The 21,493-nt window shown below is 43.8% G+C and overlaps 3 protein-coding genes across 5 annotated transcripts in view; 2 read left to right on the plus strand and 1 right to left on the minus strand.

The window, feature by feature from the left end:
• Positions 1-1,306: 1,306 nt before the first annotated feature.
• ROMO1 (reactive oxygen species modulator 1) lies at positions 1,307-5,163 on the minus strand. Its single transcript, XM_084538316.1, has 3 exons — positions 5,030-5,163; positions 3,252-3,382; positions 1,307-1,499 (listed from the first exon to the last, which is right to left on the minus strand). Exons 1-3 carry the CDS (start codon positions 5,123-5,125, stop codon positions 1,391-1,393), a joined length of 336 nt encoding a protein of 111 aa, XP_084394442.1. The 5' UTR covers positions 5,126-5,163; the 3' UTR covers positions 1,307-1,390.
• Positions 5,054-18,495, plus strand: NFS1 (NFS1 cysteine desulfurase). The gene is made up of 12 exons (XM_084538315.1): positions 5,054-5,301; positions 5,541-5,657; positions 6,259-6,342; positions 7,928-8,080; positions 9,126-9,219; positions 10,899-11,033; positions 12,296-12,453; positions 14,029-14,134; positions 14,302-14,383; positions 15,738-15,821; positions 15,943-16,032; positions 16,694-18,495. Exons 1-12 carry the CDS (start codon positions 5,131-5,133, stop codon positions 16,755-16,757), a joined length of 1,338 nt encoding a protein of 445 aa, XP_084394441.1. The 5' UTR covers positions 5,054-5,130; the 3' UTR covers positions 16,758-18,495.
• A 2,685-nt stretch (positions 18,496-21,180) lies between these two features.
• The window catches only part of CPNE1 (copine 1), a 42,337-nt gene continuing 42,024 nt past the window's right edge, over positions 21,181-21,493 (plus strand). Inside the window, exon 1 of one of the 3 annotated variants that reach the window (XM_084538299.1) lies at positions 21,181-21,321. The gene's annotated coding sequence lies outside the window, so the exon portion shown is untranslated. The remainder of the gene's footprint in view (positions 21,322-21,493) is intronic. The other 2 variants (XM_084538300.1, XM_084538302.1) reach the window with 2 other exon arrangements.

The raw sequence follows: 21,493 nt of genomic DNA on the forward strand, positions 1-21,493 counted from the left end.
CTCAACTTATTTGTACAGAATTTCCCTCACAGGTTAGTAAGCCACATGATAGCATGCAAAGAACAGGCTTTTACTGGCAAATCTCAACTTCTCCGTCAAGAGTGGAGAAATGGCACTTGGACTACCTCCATCCTGTATAGGCACTGGCTGAAGCTCCTCTGCTGAGAGTTGTGCTTCAATGAAGCTAACTTGTCCTTTTCCATCATTCAGAAGAAATACAAGAGGAGCAAAGGAAGGCTTGTTTCAAAAGCCAAGTAACAGGAGATTGCAACACTAAGCTAAATGTTTCATAGTCCAGCTGTACACACCATGGTAGCAGGTGAATGGTAGGTTCCTTGTGAAGCACCTTATAAAGCCCATTATAAAGCCCTTTATTTCCTTAAGGAAATAAAAGCCCATTAAGGAAGACTGGAGGAGACTATGTGTGGAGCAGGGTTGGCTGTTAGCACAGCTTGCTTTGAGAGGTGAGGCACCTTGCCTGTCAAAGGGAATGGAAAGTCGCCTAGAATCTGGGTACAGGAGGTGGCAACGACTGACACTTGTGCCCTACAGGCCATACTTGGGGGTTGAGAGCCGTGGAAGAGGCGGTACAGTCCAGGGGTGCTGTTCTGTGCTGACAACTTGCAGTCAGTACAGCTCGTCCTGACCGGACAGCTTTGCAAAGATGTTGCTCAAGGTCTGACAGATTGGGTATCCCCCATGGCAGGTGTGACTTTCACAAAGTACCTTCAGCTGTCAGATGGTGGGAGCTTTTTTCCTGTTTGTACCAGTTCATGATTTCCAGCTCCAGCAGCAGGAGTGTACCTGCAGCTGTTCCTCGCTGTGCCTTGGCTTCTTCCAGCAATTCTGTGCCTTCAGGCTGGAGGGAGGAGCCTGAGCTATGGCAGTTTGCCCTCAGCAAGCTGCAGAAGCACTTGCTCAACACCCCTGCCAGCGGCTGGGTTTCATTGCTCTCTGTAAGGGAATTTGCCCCAGAACAAGGCATGAGATGATCACGTTACCTAGAACTCGGGAATAGGGTCAACTTCAATTATTTATGCAATAGAAGAAAATTTTGCAATAGGAGAAAAATTTGACCGTTGTTCTGAATTAACCACAGAATAAGTCTCCTAGGCTGGGGAAGGCATCAATGAAATAGGTTTGGTGGCACATATGCGAGCTGCCCAAGCGGCAATTCTCATTGTCATGGGCAATTGTCATGGGAGTAAGAGAAGTGAGGAAAGCAGAAATTCAGTAAAGAGCACATCTGCAGAAGGAAGCTACAGCAAGGAGGATGGTGCTTCACAATTTCATGAAGAGCACTCAGTTCCAGGTATCTAAAGACTTTATTATGGTACAGAGGAGGAATGGCTGGGCAGGGACACTTCAGGTTAAAAACCCAAGCTCCAGATTAGCAACGGATTCCCATGCCTATAGCCATGAACGTCCCAAACGTCCCACCGCTTTGCATCATCGTTTTGCCAACTCCACCCATCAGCTCTCGTCCTCGCATGCCAATCCTGAGATAAAGAAAAACACAACAATTATGTAAAAGCTGAAGCAGACAAACATTAACAGCAGAAATCCTCTGGTACAACCAGCTAAGGGCTGCATGAGAGCCCAAATCCAATACCTTGCCTTCAGGCTAAATTTAAAGCAATGCCCCCAGGCTCTGTCAGGAGACCAACAGCCTGACCCACCACAAAGAAAACTGGAGAGGGTTTCTTTGGGCACTTCAGGGGCTCTTCCCAACAGTCCTTGTGCATTTTCTGCAGTTGTACCAGCCTGATGTTGTACCTCCTGCCACGTCATTGCAGCGATCAGCAGTGTTGTGCTGTGAACTGCATCTGGGTCCCACTCAAGCCAAACCGTACAGGTATTTCCCCCACAGTTCCGCCAACCACTTCCCTTCCCTGACTCCACAAACGGATGCAGCTGCGGGACAGGTTGCAAAGAGTGCATAGATACTGGGAACAAGGGGAGCAGGAGCAGCTTTGACTGCCAGCACCCCAAGCATACTTATTTTGGGGGGAAAAATGCTTGGTGCTGTCCAAATATTTGACTTGCTAGAGAATAAAGAGATCTTAACTGGTGTATCATCAGCAACTCTAGCTTCAGTGGCGGTATTTTTAATACCATCCAACTATAAACCATTTTGTAAACTAACTTCCTACTTACCACTGACACAGTATTTTTAATGCAAGATAAATTCAAAAGGCCTGGAAGTGCTCAGACACACTTCTGTTCTCCAGTTTACATTTACTTAAGGTTGGACCAATGCAAAAAAACAGTTTTTCTCGGGAAACTCCAGTAACATTTGGCTTCTAAGTGCTGCAGTGACTGTAGTGTGTAAGGAATTTCATGCATTAAATTTTTGAGACATGGAGATTTTCCCCAAAAATCACTACAGTAGAAGTAATGTAGCTGTATCGTTCAAGAATGACAGAACTGCCACTGCTGCTTCTTCCTACCTAAAATCTGTATTTTCTACTAGTGTTGTACCATGTACAAATATCTTCCAGGATCTGAGAAGGATCAGAATGCTTTTTAAACCATATCAGATCAGGTTTTGTGCCTTTTCCCCCTTTTTAGGTTCACTACCAAATCAGCAGTCATGTTTAAGCACAGATTAAAAATCCTCAAGCACAAAGAGTTCTACAAAATACTAAGGCACTTATTCCCTTTAATGGACAAAGAGTGCCAAAACCAGTCAGTGAGCAGCACAAGAGCTACCAGCGCAGCAGTGAGCATTTTGTGTCTCCATGCTGTTACGCTGGATAGTGAGGGAAAGGTGGACTACTGCACAACAGGGTTGTGCCAATGGCAACCACCAGCTCTTGCAATCATGACTCCAGGTAATTAATTGCCTCTGTGCATGGGTGCAGGATGCCCAAGCCAACATGGCACAGACACCTGAGAGCCTGCAGGGTACCTCAGACAAGCCTGAGAGCTAAGACATGGCTACATGTGGATCTGCACTGAGAATTCACCCAGCTCCTCTTGGAGCAGCATTTTGACAGCTCAGCAGTGCTTCCCAAAACAACCTCCACCACAAGTGGCAGGGAAAGGTCTGCCTAACTGTGATCCACTTGTACACAGTTATGGGTGGTACCTGTCCATCCCAGAACAGGCCAACTTTATCCACGGGAAGTTTCATCTCTGTGACAAATAAGAACCAGACCTGCGCCTCCCATCCTAGCCCAGAGCAGGAAACATTTCTCCCTGGCTGCGGCTGTCGTGCCCTGTCCATGGGAGCCGTTTCTGTGGCATACCTGAGGCAGGAAAACGTGCCAAACAGCGCTCCTGCTGCCATGCCCACAGCAAAGCCCATCATGAAACCCATCTTTACTCTGTCAAAGCAGCTGGGCTGTGATTGCCCGTACGGGCCCACGGTCACAGGCATCTAGAAAACAAAGCACACATACAAGAAAAAACAGAGATGGATTTACTGCCATGCCCCACACACTTCTATAACCAAACTGGGCTGGAAAGCGGCAACTGTGAGGTCATGGAATCATAGAATGGCTCGGGTTGGAAGGGGCCTTAAAGATCATCTAACTCCAGATGCCCTGCCATGGGCAGGGATGCCACCCACTAGATCAGGTTGGCCAAAGCCCCATCCAGCCTGGCCTTGAAAGCCTCCAGGGAATGCCACAGCTTCTCTGGCCAACCTGTTCCAGTGCCTCACCACCCTCTGAGGGTGAAGAATTTCCTCCTAACCACTAGTCTAAATCTCCCTTCTTTTAGTTTAAGATCTTTCCCCCTTGTCTTATCATTACCTACCTAAGTAAAGACTCCTTCTCCATCTTTTTATAAGACTCCTTTAAGTACTAAAAGGTTGTGATTAGGTCTCCCTGGAGCCTTCTCTTATCCACGCTGAACAACCCCAGCTCTCTCAGCCTTCTTCATAGAAGAGGTGCTCCAGCCCTCTGATCATCTTTGTAGCCCTCCTCTGGACTCGCTCTAACAGGTCTACGTCTTTTTTTGTGCTGGGGCCCCAGACCGAGATGCAGGACTCCAAGTGGGGCCTCATAAGGGCAGAGCAAAGGGGCACGATCACTTCCTTCCGCCTGTTACCCTCTCCTCTTTTGATGCAGCCCAGAATGCAGTTGGCCTTCTGTGGTATGAACCACACCACTCAGCTTGGCGTTATCTGCAAGCTTGCTGAGCATGCACTCGATCCCCCTGTCTATGTGGTTGATAAAGATATGGAACAGCACTGGTCCTAGGGACAGACCCCTGAGGGACACCGCTCGTCACCAGCCTCCACCTGGGCACGGAGCCGTTGAGCACCACTCTGGGTATGGCCTTCAGGCCCATTCCTTATCCACTGAATGGTCCACACACCAAATCCACACTCAGCAATAAAAGGTGGAAAGAGGAAGAAGAGGGGAGGGGTGGGCTCCTGTTGTGAAAACGTCTGTCCTCCCAAACAATGGCTACATGCATTGAGGCCCTGCTGCAAGGATGTGGTCAAGCATCGCTCCTTGGTGGGAAGCAGAGAGGAATTTCTTTCCTCTGCACTTCCACACGGCCTTTGCTCGTTTTTTGTTTGTTTGCTTGCTTTTTCCTTTTCCCCTTTCTCTTTTTCCCCTTTAGTTAAATTACTTAATCATTAATAAACTTCCCCTAGTAATTATTTTCCCTTCAATTCAACCATCCTTATCTCAGCCCGTCAGTTGTTTCTTTCCTTTTCCTCTCCTCCCGAGCAGGGGCACTCAGGGAGCTGTGGCGGCGTCCAGCGGCCCAGCCCGACAGATCCACCACAGCGGAACGCAGGGGGCTTGCTCCGGGGCCCTGCCCGCACCGCAGGCGCTGTGGTTCCCGTTTTTTTTTCCGCCTGTCTTTCCCTCACTTTTCGGGATTTCGTCACTCCGCTCCCCGAGCCCCGCTCCCCTGGGAGCCCCCCGTCAGCGTTCGCGCCCCGGGCGGCTCCTGGCACCGGCGCGGCCCCGCTTCGCCCCCCACCCCCGGGCCCGCGCCGCAGTCACCTCACGGCGGCCCCGACCCCAGCCCCGACCCCCGCGGCCCGGCCCGGCCCTGCCCGTACCTCGCCGCCGCCCTCTCCGCTCTCCGCTTCCGTCGCTGCCGGGGACGTGGGCGGAAGGGGCGGGCAGGGCCCGGTGTAGTCCCGGCGCAGCCCCATCGGCCATGCTGCTGTGGCGGCGCCTGGCGGCCCTGAGGGCGGCCCCCGGCCCCCGGCGGCTCTCGGTGGCGGCGAGACCGGGACCGGGACCGGGACCCTCATCCCCAGGGCCAAGCGGCGATGGCGACGGCGCCCTGCGGCCGCTCTACATGGACGTCCAGGCCACCACCCCGCTGGTGCGTGCTCGGGCCCTGCCGCTGCGGTTTGCGAGGCCGGCGCCGTCCTCCTCCCGCCGAGCCCTCGTCCCCTCCCCGGCCCGGCTTTGCCTCCCCGGCCCAGCGCTGTCCCGTGCCCTGGTTGGTGTCATGCTTTGTGACACCTCCTGCTTCTTCTCAGAAATCCCTCTTTCTGCTGTGTTTGTTTGAAGAAATGCGTTTTGTTTGCTCCTTGGTGCTGAGCAGTTTGTGTCCTGCAGGATCCCAGGGTCCTGGACAGCATGCTGCCCTACCTGACAGCCTACTACGGCAACCCACACTCCCGAACCCACGCCTACGGCTGGGAGAGCGAGGCCGCCGTGGAGAAGGCCAGGCAGGTGAGTGGTGGCTCCACGCAGCCGGTGGTTTTCCTGCTGGCGAGGGCATCTGGTGCCAAAAGACGATCAAAAGCGATGATGATTCTGTGATAAAGCCGTGTGTGTGAGTTAGTTGTCTGCAGGCTGGATTGGGCAACTTCCTTTCCTCTGTGTTGAGCTATTCTTTGGCAGATTTATTGAAAGGAAAAGGAGTGACATCAGAGCAATTTGAAATGGCAGAAAGCAATACCTCAGGCAAAGATGCCTCAGAATTTCGGATTACGAGTGTGCTGCTGACTAATTTCCTCATTCTCCTGGTCTTTGATAAGTGTTTTTGTTGTTTATTTTGGAAGCAGTATGTACTGTTTTTTTGTGTACTTAATTTTTACGTTAATTTATGACAGGCTAATGCTTAATGCCATTGCTAATAATGATTATGAGCTTCTTGTGTATTTTGTATTAATGGAGATTATTGTATCTGCAGCATAACTTTGTTAGATGCTAGTTGTAACCCTTCTGAGACTCTAAAGTGTATTTTTGAAAACATTTTGACTGTGTTATGGTATGGTGAATTCGTTGCATTTTATAGTAACAAAAAAAATTTGCATGTCTTTTTCAACAGCAAGTTGCGGATTTAATAGGAGCTGATTCAAGAGAAATTATCTTTACTAGTGGTGCTACAGAATCAAATAACATGGCAATTAAGGTAAAAGGTTTATGCTGATAGATATTTTGTTAAAACTGTTAAGAACTGTGCACATCTTTCAACAAATTAAACCAGTCCTCTTCAGTGTTTTCATAAATTATTTGGATGAAGGACTCAAAGGTTTTTTGAACAAGTTTGCAGACGATACCAAATTGAGTGGAGCTGTTAACTCCGTCTAGGGCAGTGAAGCTTTGCAGAGAGATCTGGACAAATTAGGTTGCTGAGCAATCACCAACAGTGTGAAGTTTAACAAGAGCAAGTGCTGGATTCTGCACCTGGGAAGGGGTAACCCTGGCTATATGTACAGACTGGGGGATGAGATGCTGGAGAGCAGCCCCGCAGAAAGGGACCTGGGGGTTTTGGTTAACAGCAAGCTGAACATGAGTCAGCAGTGTGCCCTGGCAGCCAGGAGGGCCAACTGTATCCTGAGGTGCATCAAGCACAGCACTGTTAGCCGATAGTGGGAGGTGATTGTCCCGCTTTGCTCTGCAGTGGCGCGGCCTCACCTCGAGTACTGTGTGCAGTTTTGGGTGCCACAGTATGAGAAAGATTTAAAACTGTCAGAGTGTCCAAAGGAGGGCTACAAAGATGATGAAGTGTGTAGAGGGCAAGATGTATGAGGAGCAGCTGAGGTCCCTTGGTTTGTTCAGCCCAGAGAGGAGGAGGATGCAGCTCCCTTCCAAGGGGAGCAGAGGGGCAGGCACTGAGCTCTGCTCCCTGGGGACAGCGACAGGACCCAAGAGAGCAGCATGGAGCTGCAACAGGGGAGGGTCAGGCTGTACCCAGGACATGGTTTTGAGGACAGTATATAATAGTCAATGTTTTGGTTTCTTTTTGGGGTTAGGGGCTGCTTTGTGTTGAAAAAGCACCTCAGTGTTCCACCATTGGCCCAATGATACTCTAAAATCCTTTGGGTTTAGTTTTCCTTTGTGATGCTGATTTAAAATGCATTTCCATTGAGTCTGAACAAAACTAGTTCGTGTGGCTTTTTTTTTTATTTATTTGATTTTATTTTACATGGAAGTAAAACATACGCTTAACTTATGTGCACCAAGTACAGCTCTTTTGTTTACATAATTTAAATCTTTACAACAAAACAGTGGTGGTGATTGCAAACTTTTCTTTGCTAAGATTAGTTTGTGTTTTAACCTTTAATCTAGAGCCTGTGGTTGTTCAGACATCTCATTATATATGACTCATAACAAGTTTCTGAAAAGTGCTTCTGTTAATAAGCAGTGTCAAGAATTTATATCTATTAGCATTTCCATAGGCTTTTTTTTGAAGTGAGATGCTTTAGTGCAACGAGTACTCATGAAAGTATCTAGTACGAATTACAGCTCGGTGCATTTCACAGTCAAGATTGCATAATTTTTATAATATAGATATAGAAATATAATATTATATATTATAATATTATAATATGATAATAGATATGATAATATAATATATACAATATATGATAATAATAATATTGATATTATATAATATAGATATAGCAATTTCTTGGTTTTGAGCATTTTATGTAAAGCTTGCTCTCTTCAGTGTTGTAACAGCAAATTTCTTGTTCATGTATTGTGCCTGACAGGGTGTCGCAAGATTCTATAAATCCAGAAATAAGCACATCATTACTACGCAAACAGAGCACAAGTGTGTGTTGGATTCTTGCCGCTCCTTAGAGGCAGAAGGTTTTCGTGTCACGTATCTGCCTGTTCAAAAAAATGGGCTGATAGATTTGAAGGTAGGTTATTTACTGACAGATGGTGAAAATAGAAGATCTTTTTGCTTCAAACTGGTGCTGAAGAAGACCGTGTGACCCCTTAATAACAAAGAGAGAAAGGATGATAAATAGCACACCGTAGAAGGAGAGTCACAGTCAAATGTTTGATGGCTGTAGCAGGATCTTCTGTTCTGTCGTGTGCTCCAAATGTTTCTCAAACAGAGTTCATCCCTCATCCCAATCTGCTGGCAGTTGTGTCCATGTAGGTAGAACTGTCACATACCCTGTGGAGAGCCTGTGGGTGGCTGCTGTGGAGCGGGATTTGATAAAAGAGTTAGTGATGAAATTTCATGACCTGAGCTGCCCAAGGCATCAAACACAATGATTGCAAAGCTCCCTTCTGGTTTCTGTCCATCAATTGACCCTTCTGGGTATAAGGGCTGCAGTCCTGGGATTTAGAAGTATGTATGCTTATTTCATCAGTTGTGTCCTGTAATACAAGTCAGCATCAGTTTTGCTTGTAGGCCTGTCATCTGGCTTGGGGAGAGTTTGTGGGGATGTGGTGGAGGGGAGTGATCAGGCTGGCAGGCACAGAAGTGTTAATTAAGTTTTATAAGAACTTCGCTGGCAGACTCCTCCTTTGTGTGATGCTTTTGTGTATATAGTACAATTCCTTTGTAGTCAGCCTAACTTTGTCTAGGTGTGGGTTAAGATGGCTTGTGGGTGTTTAACTCTTAAAAAAAAAAAATAGTTCATGGAATATACAAGACACGTGGCAAAAACTTTTGCTGACTTGATCGTGTCAGGTGGCTCTGTGCGTACCATGGTTAGGATATGCAGAAATGCAGTTTGTCACACTCCTCTTCCTGCAGGTATCCCATGTTCGTGTGGATTAGTTAAATGTGTTCAGCAGTCACCAGGACTGTTCGTCAGAAGCCACAGGGATTGTTGACTGTGTGCTAGTTAGGGGGCTGGTTAAGACTTGCTAGCAAAATGGATGTGTGCTTCAAGAATCTTTTGCTTCTGCTTTTAGTCATAACTTCTGTGTGCTTGAATATTTCATCAGGAGCTGGAGGCTGCATTCCAGCCAGACACGGGTTTGGTTTCTGTAATGACTGTCAATAATGAAATAGGAGTGAAGCAGCCAATTCATGACATTGGTAAGTAGATGCTTGCTTCCAGAGGATAGCTAATGGCACTTTGCTTCATTTTACTTATTCTTTTTTCACAGAAAAATGCTACAGAGTCATGCTGATGTAATACAGTTAAGGATTTAGTAATATGCTGTTCCAAATAAGTATTTTAAAAGGGGAATGAGTATAAAATTCAGTAATGATTATAGCCTTGTAATAGAGTGGCTGCGTTGTTTCCCGCGTTGTTCTGAATGGTAATTTCTGAAATGTTCTGAATGTTGGTGAGGCATGGGAACAGGTTGCCCAGAGAGATTGTGGATGCCCCATCCCTGGAGGTGTTCAAGGCCAGCCTGGATGAGGCCCTGAGCAACCTGATCTAGTGGGTGGCATCCCTGGTTATGGCAGCGGGGCTGGAACTAGATGATCTTTATGGTCCCTTCCAATCCAAGCTATTCTGTGATTCGATGCAGCTCCCAGGATCCCACTCTGATTGTGTGATAACAGCTTCTGTGACAGTGACCCCAAAATATCTTCCCTGTTCTGTATTAAAGATGTCCTTTTTTAAGATGTTTGAGTTTGTAGGCAGGTTTTAGGCCTTGGTGCCTGTCCTGCATGATTCTGGCAGGTTGTTTTGCCAGGCTGTGGCAGCTGTCCTGTTGTGCAGCTGTCTTTCCTCTTGCTTAACTGCTGCCTTGTTTTTTTCCTCTTTAACCTTCATTGTGCTCAAGGCAACATTTTCCTGGTTTTCAAGGTTATATTTCTTCACTGTAGACAAGTAATTGACCATCAGTTAATTGTTTATAGCTTTGAGGACTCTATTTTCATTCTGTGCCTGTGCTCTCAAGGCCATTACAGTTGTCCCACATTCAAATGCCAGTGTTCTGATAATGCCTTGATAACAAGTTGAGTAGGCCAGGACTGAGGCCTTGCAGAGTAAGCCTTGTGAAGGTTGTGGCCTCATATTAGCAGTAGTAATGCTGTTCCTGCTGGACCACAGGGGGCCAGATCTGCTGTGCAGAGAAGTCTGGAATGCATCTGTGCAAAGTATTGATTCTATGGAAGATGAATTACGAGTTTTTTGATGACAAGAATAGCGAATATTTAAGTTCACTGCCTATGAACATTACATAATTTTGTCCCTCAGGGTATTAACAGGCTTGAGTCAGTTCAGATGTGGGTCATCAGCATGTGTTCAGAGAATGGTTTTGGAGCTGAGTATTGTAAAACTTGGAAAATAGAGCAAATGGCATAAAAACACTTGGCAAGAATGAGCATGCAAGTAAGGCTAGCTTGTACTGGACTGACAGTGAGAAGAAAAAGAATCAATGTGAAAATTTTAATTTTGTCCAGCTGTGGAGTCATCTGGGGAAACTTAGGTGTCCTGTTTGGCCATTTATACTTAAACAGGGCTGTGCTTTGATAGGTGTGGGTTTGGAAACAATCCCACTTCTCAGAAGACCTTTTAACTATTCAACTGAAGAAATTCACTGTAGTGTTACCTGCTGACCTACCTAAAACTGTGCCCAGCTAGGCACCAGCTAGAACACTTTGATGTAGTGTAAAAGAGATGTGAAATACACATTTCTTCCTTTGTCACCTCAGAATTAGTCCCTGCTATAAACTGATGCTTTATTGGAGTTTTTGGAATTGTAACAATTAGATGAGATAATGTGTTTTTCTTTCCTGCTTTTGTGTTTTTATTACAGGTGAGATCTGCCGTGCACGTAAAGTTTTCTTCCACACAGATGCTGCGCAAGCAATTGGTAAAATTCCTATGGATGTGAACGACATGAAAATTGATCTAATGAGCATCAGTGGCCATAAAATTTATGGGCCCAAAGGTATTTATTGAAGCACTTTTCTAAAGATTTGTAGTTCTTGTGCTTGCCTTAGAAGGTAACTACATGAGTGTATACCCTAAGCCTGTATGTGACAGTGACTATTGCTACTTAAACTGTAGAAAATTGTTCCAGAACGGGTAGTGGACTGACTTTGGAGTAGTTCAGGCAGTGCTGTAAGGCTAACAGCTGTGATAAGTGGATCTCATACTTGTTGGTTGTGAGGTGGCTTTGTTGAAAGAAGAAACGGTGTCTTATAATGATGGCAGCATTAGGATGAGTGGCTCTTCAGAAGTCAACTGCATGGTGTGAAGCAGCTTTGATACTGCAGTGGTTCAAATGAAATCACAGTGCTGTAGGGCTATGTTTAAATCCAAGTGTAACTTGCAACATGGAGATCAAAAGATTAAGTAGAAAGTTTAAATTCTTGGTGATTTTGGCCATCTTCTATACTGAATTGCTTCTTCCTATCCATCCCCTTTTGTGCACCTTCCCTGCAGAATGGGGTTTACAATCCAGCTACAGGTTTTGTAGCTGACTCTCAAATACTAAAAGTTTAGCTATTATCACCATTGCAGTCCATTTAGTTTGTAACACTTCATGTAGAAAGACAGAAATCAACTTTGCTGTATTCTGTGTGCTATTCAGACACAAAAGGCAAAATGATTTCTTATTTTTTCAATATATAGAGCTGAAGATGTAACTCTGGACAAGCATTATGTTTTCAAACACTAACTTTGGACAGGTGACAGACACAAATTTTCCCAACTTCTTATGATCAGAAATTGCAGCCATTCTTCCTGTGGTGACAGTCACTGGTTAGGTATATGCCAAAGCACATGAAGGTGTGGAAATCAAGTTTCTAGGTGAGGAGACTGGTGGGTTAAATTAGGTGGCTGTAAAAACTGCCACATCCAATCTGCCTGTTGGAGATCAGTGCCACTGAGAAACATACGGACTGGGGGATTAAAGGCTGGAGTACCAAGTCTTTAGGTGACTCAAGTATGCTGGGAGAAACCGAACTTCTCCCATGTCTGAAGCTCTGGGAGCCTGACTTAGTAGGAACATGAATGGTGGGAACAAACCTCATTTTCTAAAAAATACTGTGCTTCTGTATGCATTCACTACATTTTTCTCCAGTGAGGTGTCCAGATACATGTTTGCTGTGGAAACAAGGAATGTTTCCAAATCCTGGGAGTCCCTTCTCCTAATTCCAGAACTGTGCATGTATACCACATGAATCCAACTGTTTTCCTTGTTTGAAGGGGTCGGTGCTGTTTATGTTCGCCGTCGACCACGCGTGAGACTAGAACCCCTGCAGAGTGGGGGAGGCCAGGAGAGAGGACTGCGATCTGGGACTGTGCCCACTCCGTTAGCAGTGGGCCTTGGGGCGGCGTGTGAAGTGGCACAGCAAGAGATGGAGGTATGTGGGAGAGCGTGTTTGACCTGGACAACAGAAAATAATATAACAGGGCCAGCTGGATCTTAGGTTCCTTAGGTCTTTTTGTGTCCTTGTGTGTGAACTAAATTTGATTATCTTATTATAACATTAAAAGTTTTGGGATCTTCAAGTATAACTGAAAGTTGATTTTCAGCTTTCTTAAATTCCTTTTTTCTTGATGTGGTTTGAATCTTGTTTTACAGCAGATTTATAGTTGGCTGTTTTAGTGAACTACAGCTTTAAGTGCTTGTGTTTGTTTCTCTGTTCTGCCCCAATGTATTAGCAGCCTCTCTGAAGCTGAACAAGTATGTAATATATATTGGAACAATAAGATTTTCGAATCAACTATTCCAGTCCATTATCTATTGGACTGGATGATCTTTAAAGGTCCTTTCCAATCCAAACCTTTCTATGGTTTTGTGATTCTGTTAAATGTATTTATGTTCAAGTTTACTGCAGCTTTGCAACTAAAAATGTTACGGTGTCTTCTTTTTCTTGGTCATTTATATGTAAAATATATATACCTATAACCTGTATAAAACCTATATACCTAACCTATATAAAAGGTTATTTGCTAGACCTGGTGTTTAAGACTCTGCATGCTGCTGTACCTGTTTATGCACCAATGCATTCCTCACAGCTGGAACGTAAAAAAACATTTAAATACTGCCAGTGGGATACATAGGCCAGGATATCTGTACAAATCAAATGGAGGTTTTTCCTGGGGGGCAGGCAGAGATCTTCTATCTGAGCTGTGTGGTTATGGAAGCCTTGTTGCTGGTGGGAGAGCTCGCAGAGCCTGAATTTTTGAATTCTACAGGAGCCTCAGATCTAGAATCTTTTTCTAATCTCTGAGAATTTTGACATTAAACAAAGAAACAAAAAAGTCATATTTGAGAATGCCTTATTTCTCTTCAAAGCTTTTTTGAGAATGTGACCAGGCGATTATAAACAAATATGAATTGCACGTGTGTATCTGACCATTTCTGTACCCTAGAGCTGATACTATACCTTACTGCTTTTTTAGTCTTTAGTTTAGAATGAGATTATGCTCATGGGCAGTTCTCATTTAGGAGGTTATGTGTTGTAAAGTCACATTATGGTTGAGTTCACAGTAATATGTGAGTGTGTGTTGTTATGTAATACAGTTTGAGAGCTTCTAAGAAAGTAAGAGACACTTTTACCACAGTAGATGCACTTTCTTGCGTTGCAAAATAAGTCATTTTTTGTATTGCCTAACTTGTCTTTAAGCACAAATAGCTTGCCATGTTTACAAAAGACAATTTGACAATTTGTGTATTTATAGATCTTTCTGAATGATTTTTAATGATGTTTTTGAAGACTGAACTAGTTAGGACCAAACTGGTAATATTCTCTTTTAAACAGTCACTAGAGTACTGAAAGCTTTAAGTTTCAAATGTGTTCTTTCCCCAGTCTAACCAAATGCAGCTACTTCAGTCTACTCATGGCTGCTCATGAGCAGTTTGAGTGAGCTCAGACATGCTAGAATTAGTGATCTGTTGATTTTTTTGCTCTCTTTTCTGGTTTCTTTGCTAGTATGACCATAAGCGAATCTCACAATTGGCAGAGCGACTGGTTACAAAAATAATGAGTGAAGTTCCTGATGTGGTTATGAATGGAGATAAAGAACATCGTTATCCAGGTAACATGAGCAGAATCCTGGCCCTATGAGCTGGCTCCTTGTTGTTAATGTCCATGACTGAATAATGGAGATTAGCCACGTGCTGTGCAAGTACTGCCATGCAGATTTGCTCTAGATTTCTGTTGCTGGGAATTCTCCATTTTTCTATTTCATTTATTTTTATGTAGGATGCATCAATTTGTCTTTTGCATATGTGGAAGGAGAGAGTCTTCTGATGGCTCTGAAAGATGTGGCTCTATCTTCAGGAAGGTAGGTGGAATATGTAGGAAGGAGAGCAGTATCTTATAGAGAAAGTAATGTCTGCTGTAAAGTTACTAATAAGGAGTGGTCTCCACTGTGCCCTGTACTTTCCTGTTTGGTTGATGAGTCAGCCTGGCATTGACTGCGTTCTGAGAAGGTGTTTCTCTTAAGTGGCACATTGTAAAGGAAGGTCAAATGTATTCATCCTAAAAGCAAAAAAGCAGAAATTCCTATCTGCCAGCTTTGTAGATTCGTTAACTGTGGTCTAAGTGGCCTTGACTCGTAGCTGCCAGTGACACTTTAATTCCAAAGGCTACCATCATTTGATCCACTACAGCTTCTGTCCTTCAGCAGGATTTTACACAAATGAAATTTTCACATAATTAGAATCTAGTGAGTCTGGACACGTATCTGAATTAAATTAGTTAATAGTGCCAAAGTTTAATGCAAAAGTAGAAAGAAAATTTAATACACTCTTACAGAGCTGTGTCGACTCTACAAGAGTGACCAATGATATTTCTAAGACCAACTTCATGCTTATGATGAAGTTAATGAAGTGTAAAGATGCCCTCCTTTCCACACCTTTTGAGAACAAAGCAGTTAGAAATGCATATCTTAATTAGAAATGTGTTGACACTATGAACAGAGAGAACAAGTTTTCACATGACTGTGAAGCCCAACGCTTCTGTCGTGTTAAATCTCTTCTGAGGCTCTGCTTCGTGCACATTTCTAAGCAGTCCTATGATTTGTGCTGCACGTTGCTACCTGTGAAAATTGAGTAACATGTAACCAGTTTTTCCTACTGCTTTGAGGTGGAAATTCTGCCTCCTGACTTTTTGTAGCTATATCATCTTGTTCTGTATTCCTCTGTGCACTGTTTTCCATTGACAGCAATACAAATCAGATAGCAATTTATGAAGCCTTTTTTTTTTTTAATGTGCCCGTTTATAGGTTATCATCTGTGGCTATTTCTGCCTTGGCTCTTGTCTTCTTTCCACAGCCTCCACTTCAACTACCTCAGTCTGCAGTACTACTGCTTCTGTTTGGCATTGTGTTAATTCTTAGAACATTATCTACGCTCTCTCTTCTTTCGTCATGCTCCTAACTTATTACCCTCATTCCCTTCTAATGCATTCCCCTTCTGTACTTTTTCCTTAGCAGCAGAAATACCACTCTTCTTGCTCCTGTTGCGTTGTGTTCACTTGTAGTTTCCAAAAGGCTGGGGAACCTGCTATAGGTTATTGTAAAGATTCACAGTAATATTGAATGTCTGTAAATGACGTGTTCTTTGTTGGAGATTAGTGAAGTGTAGAATCTGCGCGTGGATAGAAGTGTGAAATTGGCCTTTTTTCCCTTTCCTTAGTGCTTGCACATCAGCTTCTCTGGAGCCTTCCTATGTTTTGCGGGCGATTGGAACAGATGAAGACTTGGCTCACTCCTCTATAAGGTGTGTGGAGTGGTCTTCCCTGTTGCTTCCAAATATGCTTCTTTTCTGCTGAAAGTATGTGGTGGTTTTGGTTCACCCATCTGTAGGCACACTATTCCAGTTCTTAATGTTTCTCTTTCAGATTTGGCATCGGTCGTTTCACTACTGAAGAAGAAGTAGATTATACAGTGCAGAAGTGCATCCAGCACGTTAAGAGGCTTAGGGAAATGAGGTGAGCCATCCTCTTACTGAACTTAAAGGCTTTGTAGGTATGATAATCATTTGAGCAACTGGATTTAGTTGAAAGTAATTGTTTATTTTAAAAATCTGTCAGTGTCCCTGTATATAGGCAAGTAGTATTGTCAGAATATGTAGTGGGCCAGATCTTAACAGTAGCAAAAAAATTTTTGAGCAAACAAATGTTTTAACCATTTTTCTCCCAGATCCTGCCATTGTCAAGGAAACAGGGTGAGTAGGGCAAGCGCATAGGGTGGTTACCTAGAATTTTCTAAGCTAGAGGTGGTATTACTGTGTTTATGTATTTTGTTTTATTTTGGGAACACTGAAATATTCCTGATTTATCTGGCCATTATCAAATATGAGGACTCAGTCTCTAGGAAGCACATGTACTTTATGCCTAAAATGCAGGAAATGAGCTGAGGCACCTGCCCTCTCCCCTTTTGTATTTTGTCCAAGGGTAGCACATGTGAAGCTCACTGACTTCCAGAAGGGGAAGATAGATAGATAGATAGATAGATAGATCTTTTTTAATTTTTTAAGATAGATCTTAATTTTTGTGTAGTTGATGAAATTGCCTCTTTGGTTATTGTTTTTGATGTTGTCGTCCAGTGAATTTTAGATTTAGATAACATTCATTTTTCTCTTCTTCACAGTCCTCTCTGGGAAATGGTGCAGGATGGAATTGACCTCAAAAGCATTAAATGGACGCAGCACTGAGAAAACAAGCTCTATCCATGGACTAGATGGACGTGGATTAAAATGCATTTTCTGTACATTCCTGAACAAAAATCATGCAGCACTTTTCTGTTTTCTTTTTTTTTTTTTTTTTTTTTTTTGTCACTTGCAATTTAGCTGGAAAACTATCTTTTCTGGTAACAGTCTTAAAAAGCCAAAATGAAACAAGTCTTTATTCTGAAGAAAGGCAGGATGATATCAAACCCACTACATTTATATTTACCCACAGAAATTTATGCTGAGACATAATTTATTTCAAAATGTATTTCTTAATGTGAAAAATGAGATCAGCGTGTTACTCCTGTGTTTGTGGAATCCTGGTGAGAGGTTCCTTCTCAAGCATCCTGTATAGCCGTTCTGCTTGCAGTACAGACCTGTTGGCAGGCCTCCAGTTCATTTTGTTTGAGGCGAGTACCCCTACAACTGCAGATGTTTTTGTGCTGCTTAAATATTTTGTGAAATTCTCACACAGTAAGAAGTTCAGTGTTTCTAGAGGAAAAGGATGCCTCAGTGTGGCTAGGTGCCTTCACAGTTAAGTTGTATGTGGAGTTAAGATTTTTTTTTACCAAAAAACTGTGTTTTGCTATTTTCTTTTTTTTTTTGGGGGGGGAGGGAGGGGAACTTGGGTGATGCTCGCACAGGTCAATGTGCATTAATCCAAATTTTAACATGTTTCAGTGTTACAGAACTTAAAATACAATGATGATGCACTTTGCTATCCCTTCCACTGTGTTTTTTTCAATGCAGTTTTTATATAAAAAGGAAACTTGAATGACTGTGAGAGGGGAATATGCAGACTATGTCAGCTTCAGTTGCAATACCAGTTTAGTTGGAACTTTGGCGGCGGTGGTGGGGAAGCACATGAAGTGCAGTGTTTTCCGTGTGTTTTTGTTTTTGTTTTTTTTTTTTTTTTTTCATTTGTAGTGAGTCCTTTGCCATTACTTTGCTTATGGACACTTGGCTTCTGTCACTTTTGGGGGCCTTGCTCAATTGAGCCTGGGTGTTTTGTCTTTAGATAAGAACATGAGGTTCTGGATTTCTCTTTGCATGCCAGAGTTTACTTCTGTCCTATCTGAGACTTCCACAGGAATCCATTCCCTGCAAGTGCTGGGGAGAAGTGTCTGTAAAACGGGTTTGAGATTAATTCATATCAATGTTTCTCCTTTCTTATTTTTCTGATGTTTCCAGGTGGAGACTTAACCCAGTATTCCGAAGTGCCTTTGTATCAGTTGCATAAGCAGACAGCTCTCAGATCAGTTGGTTGGTTGATGGATGCTGTAGTAGCTGTTGAATTTAATATACCTTACAGACAATATGTCACCAGTTCTGGATAGTTTCTGCGTTGAGGATGAACCACTTTACGTAGAAGCTAAAGCTAAGTCTCACGGGGTGGATTGTATTACAAAAGCTTGTTTGTTTTTCTGTTACCAAGGACAGATTTGGTTGTTTGTAATGTGAAGCTAATCCTGAATTGTTCTATTTGAATTTATCAGCTTTAGCAGCTTTAATATTGTAAGACTGGCATATTATGTTTCATCACAACATCTTTAAAACTTCCATATGTATAACTGGGTTTTAGAGGTGTTTGTTTTATGTTTTATCCTTGTGCCATGTATGGTTTCTGGATTAAGCATGTAATAGTGTGCTTTGGAACTATATGTTTATGAAATTGTTCTTTGTGTTTCATGAATGATAAAAATGCAGATAACACTTAAACTTGGCTACTTTCAGTCTCTGTTAGTGACTGTAAACTTAGAGTAATATCAAGAAAAAAGTTTAGGACACTAATTATTTTGGGGGGATCTTCCTTTCTGGCTGTACCTCTGCAGCATAATCATTAAGTTGCTAAGTTGCAGCCTCCCATTAGAGAGCAGCGAAAGATAGACTCCTAAGTTTTCTGTGAATGCTTACACAAGCCCTTTCTGTCATCTAGTTGACATTTGACTTTTGATGAGTCACTCCTCTCAAACTTAATGTCCAATCTGATCTAATATATTTTTTAAAACTCACATAGCCTAGTTTGTGATTATTTGGAGAAAAGGGAAGTCAGATCTTGAAGATCCTTAGTGCCTTTTATATTTGAAATATTAGTATATTAACGCTACATGTAAAGGTTTGGGCAACTCATTCACACTATTAACTAATGTTTGTTTAAATATGCTTATAGGTCAAGATGTGGAAAAATAATGGAGATAATTCTCATGAGAGAAATACCAAGGATGAATGTTTAGTTCTAAACCAGTGAATGCAGTTAAAGCTTTTTGTACAGGGAAGTAAGCTTGTTTGGAAGCGGGATATTTACAAATGGAACCACTTGTAACCTGAAGCTGTGGGGCTTCGTGGGCTTTTTTGATGATTAATTGGAGCCATCTGCAGGACATTAATAATATGAGCTGAAAAAAGTGAAGATTTAGTGTCATCGTTCTGTGAGAGTCATAAAAATTGAGCCAGTAACAGACAGGAATGAAATAAACTTTCAGTAGTGTAAGATAGTTAGGAAATATGTGAGGAAAGCAAAAAAAAAAAAAAAAAAAAAGCCCTTGATGGGTTTTAGCACTTCTAAAAGCTGACAGAACATGCCACCTAACTACAAAAGCAATGTTTTTCCAGGAAGGCTAATACAGAAGTAGACAGTTACCTGTTCTAGGCTTGTGGAGACAGAGAAGAAGAGGGTAGGTTAAAAGATTTGTTGATAGTGCTATACAGCCAGCCAAAAGCTGTTATTGGGAATTTTAAAATGACAAATTAACATAAAAGTTCCCAACACAATATTACCTCATTTTGGATCCCATATCTGCCTGATTAACTGGACTGCTGTTCTCTGCTGTGACTTAAGTTACTTTCCAACTGCTTTCAGGTCGAATTGGTTTTGCTAATAGTATGTACACCACGTGCTTGGAAAGGTACAGTTTTGCAAAGCTGAGTTCCCCAAAGTTGGCCTTAATAGATCTTCACCACTGAAGACAGTTTTTATTAAATCTCAGGATGGTAAATAAGGTTCCACGTTGGAAGAAAGTTAATGTCACTTTTCAAAATGGACAAGCTGAACGCTTGGAAGAACTGAGCACTAACAGCTGATATTCCGCACTCCTGTCCAAAAGAGTAATGAAAAAAGTCTGGTACAAGATACTCTAATAAGAAGTAAATCTCTTTCTTTAAACAATCAAAGTGGTTTTGTGCTACGTAGGTGTAGTAAAACATTTAAACAAAAGATTTAATTTAGGGAGGTGAGATATTTTTAAAAATAACTACACAGTTATCAATAAAGCAATTTGAAACAAATATCTGATTTACAGATTTCAAGTACAGATACAAATGAGGAATGAAAAAAAAATTCTTGGAACGTTCTGTAAGGATTATTTATATTGAACATTTGTAAAAATGATCCGGGAACAATTAAAACTTGTAGTTGGCACATAGTAGTCAGGGAAAAAAAAAAGGTAGTACAAGCTATTTGATAAGCTGGATTCATTCACCCAAAATCCATCCTTGTACAGAGGAATGAATAGGAGTGCGATGGGATACAAACTGTGTGGTGGTAGCATGGGGGCCCTGCTGAGCAGCCTCACCCCAACACCTCAGGACAAAACGGTCTGGCCCCTGCTGCTGCTAGGTGATGAGAAACAGCCAAGCCAACCCAGCTGATGGACTCTCAGAGTCAGTAGGAAAATAAATAAATTGCTATATGAGGTGATTATTTTTCTGTCTTGCAGGAGGCTATGCAGCATTTATTTATTTATTTATTTATTTTCTCCTCTGTTAGAAATGAAAGCTACAGCATTATCCATGTCCATCGAGGTACTGTGACAGAGTATCTCCTGAGGAGCGTTAGCTGCTCTTCAGGTTAGGATGCTCTCCGGTTATGTGCACTGCAAGGAAATTCAATCAAGCAAAGTGCAAATACAGCAAACGGTAGTTGCAACCAAAAGGGCATCAATTCAGGGTAATCTGACTTAATTCTGCAACACGTCTCCAAGTGAAGGAGTCAGAACTACCTGTCTCCACAGGGCTCTTATATTCGTTAAAAATTTGATGCCTCAGCTTCCTCAGCAGTTACACCCATGCTCACTTGTACTGCCTTTAATTTCCACAAAACGTGTCATATCATCATTGTACTACTATTGTGCCGGAACCAATGATACAGACCGTCAAGCAGAGATCCAACATCCCTCTGCTCAGCCTTCTACCTCTGACTTTGCCTTAAAAAAGGGCAGCGCTGCCCCCACAACCGCGCGTCCCCGCCCCTCCCCGCCCCACCCCAGCCACCCCTGAGACGAGGCGCGGCGCTCGCGTTGCGCATGCGCCGGCCGCCCCCGCTCTCGGCCCTTTCCGCCCCGGGCAGGCCGGGGGCGGGGCGGGATCCGGGCCCGCTGCGCGCACCGCGAGGCTCCGCCCCCCGAGCTCCGGCCCCGCCCCTCCCTGGCGGCGCCGCAGCGAGGCGGCCATTTTGTGGCGCTGCGCGGTCGGTGGCGCTGGGCTCGGCGCGCAGCGGGGCCCGGGGGCGGTTTGGCTCCGCTCTCCGCCTTTGTCCCGTGCAGAGCCCTCGGTAAGAGCGCGGCGGCGCCCGGGCGGGCCGGGCCCGCGCCTCCCGCCCGCCCCGCGCTGCGCTGCGGGCCCGCGGCGTGGCGAGGCGAGGCGAGGCGAGGGGAGGGAGGCCGGGCGCGGCGCGGCTGGCACGCGGCCCCGCGCACAAAGGGCCGGGCCGGGCCGGGCCGGGG

The sequence above is a fragment of the Aythya ferina genome, assembly GCF_964211825.1.
Source record: "Aythya ferina genome assembly, chromosome: 16".
NCBI classification, from domain to species: Eukaryota; Metazoa; Chordata; class Aves; order Anseriformes; family Anatidae; genus Aythya; species Aythya ferina.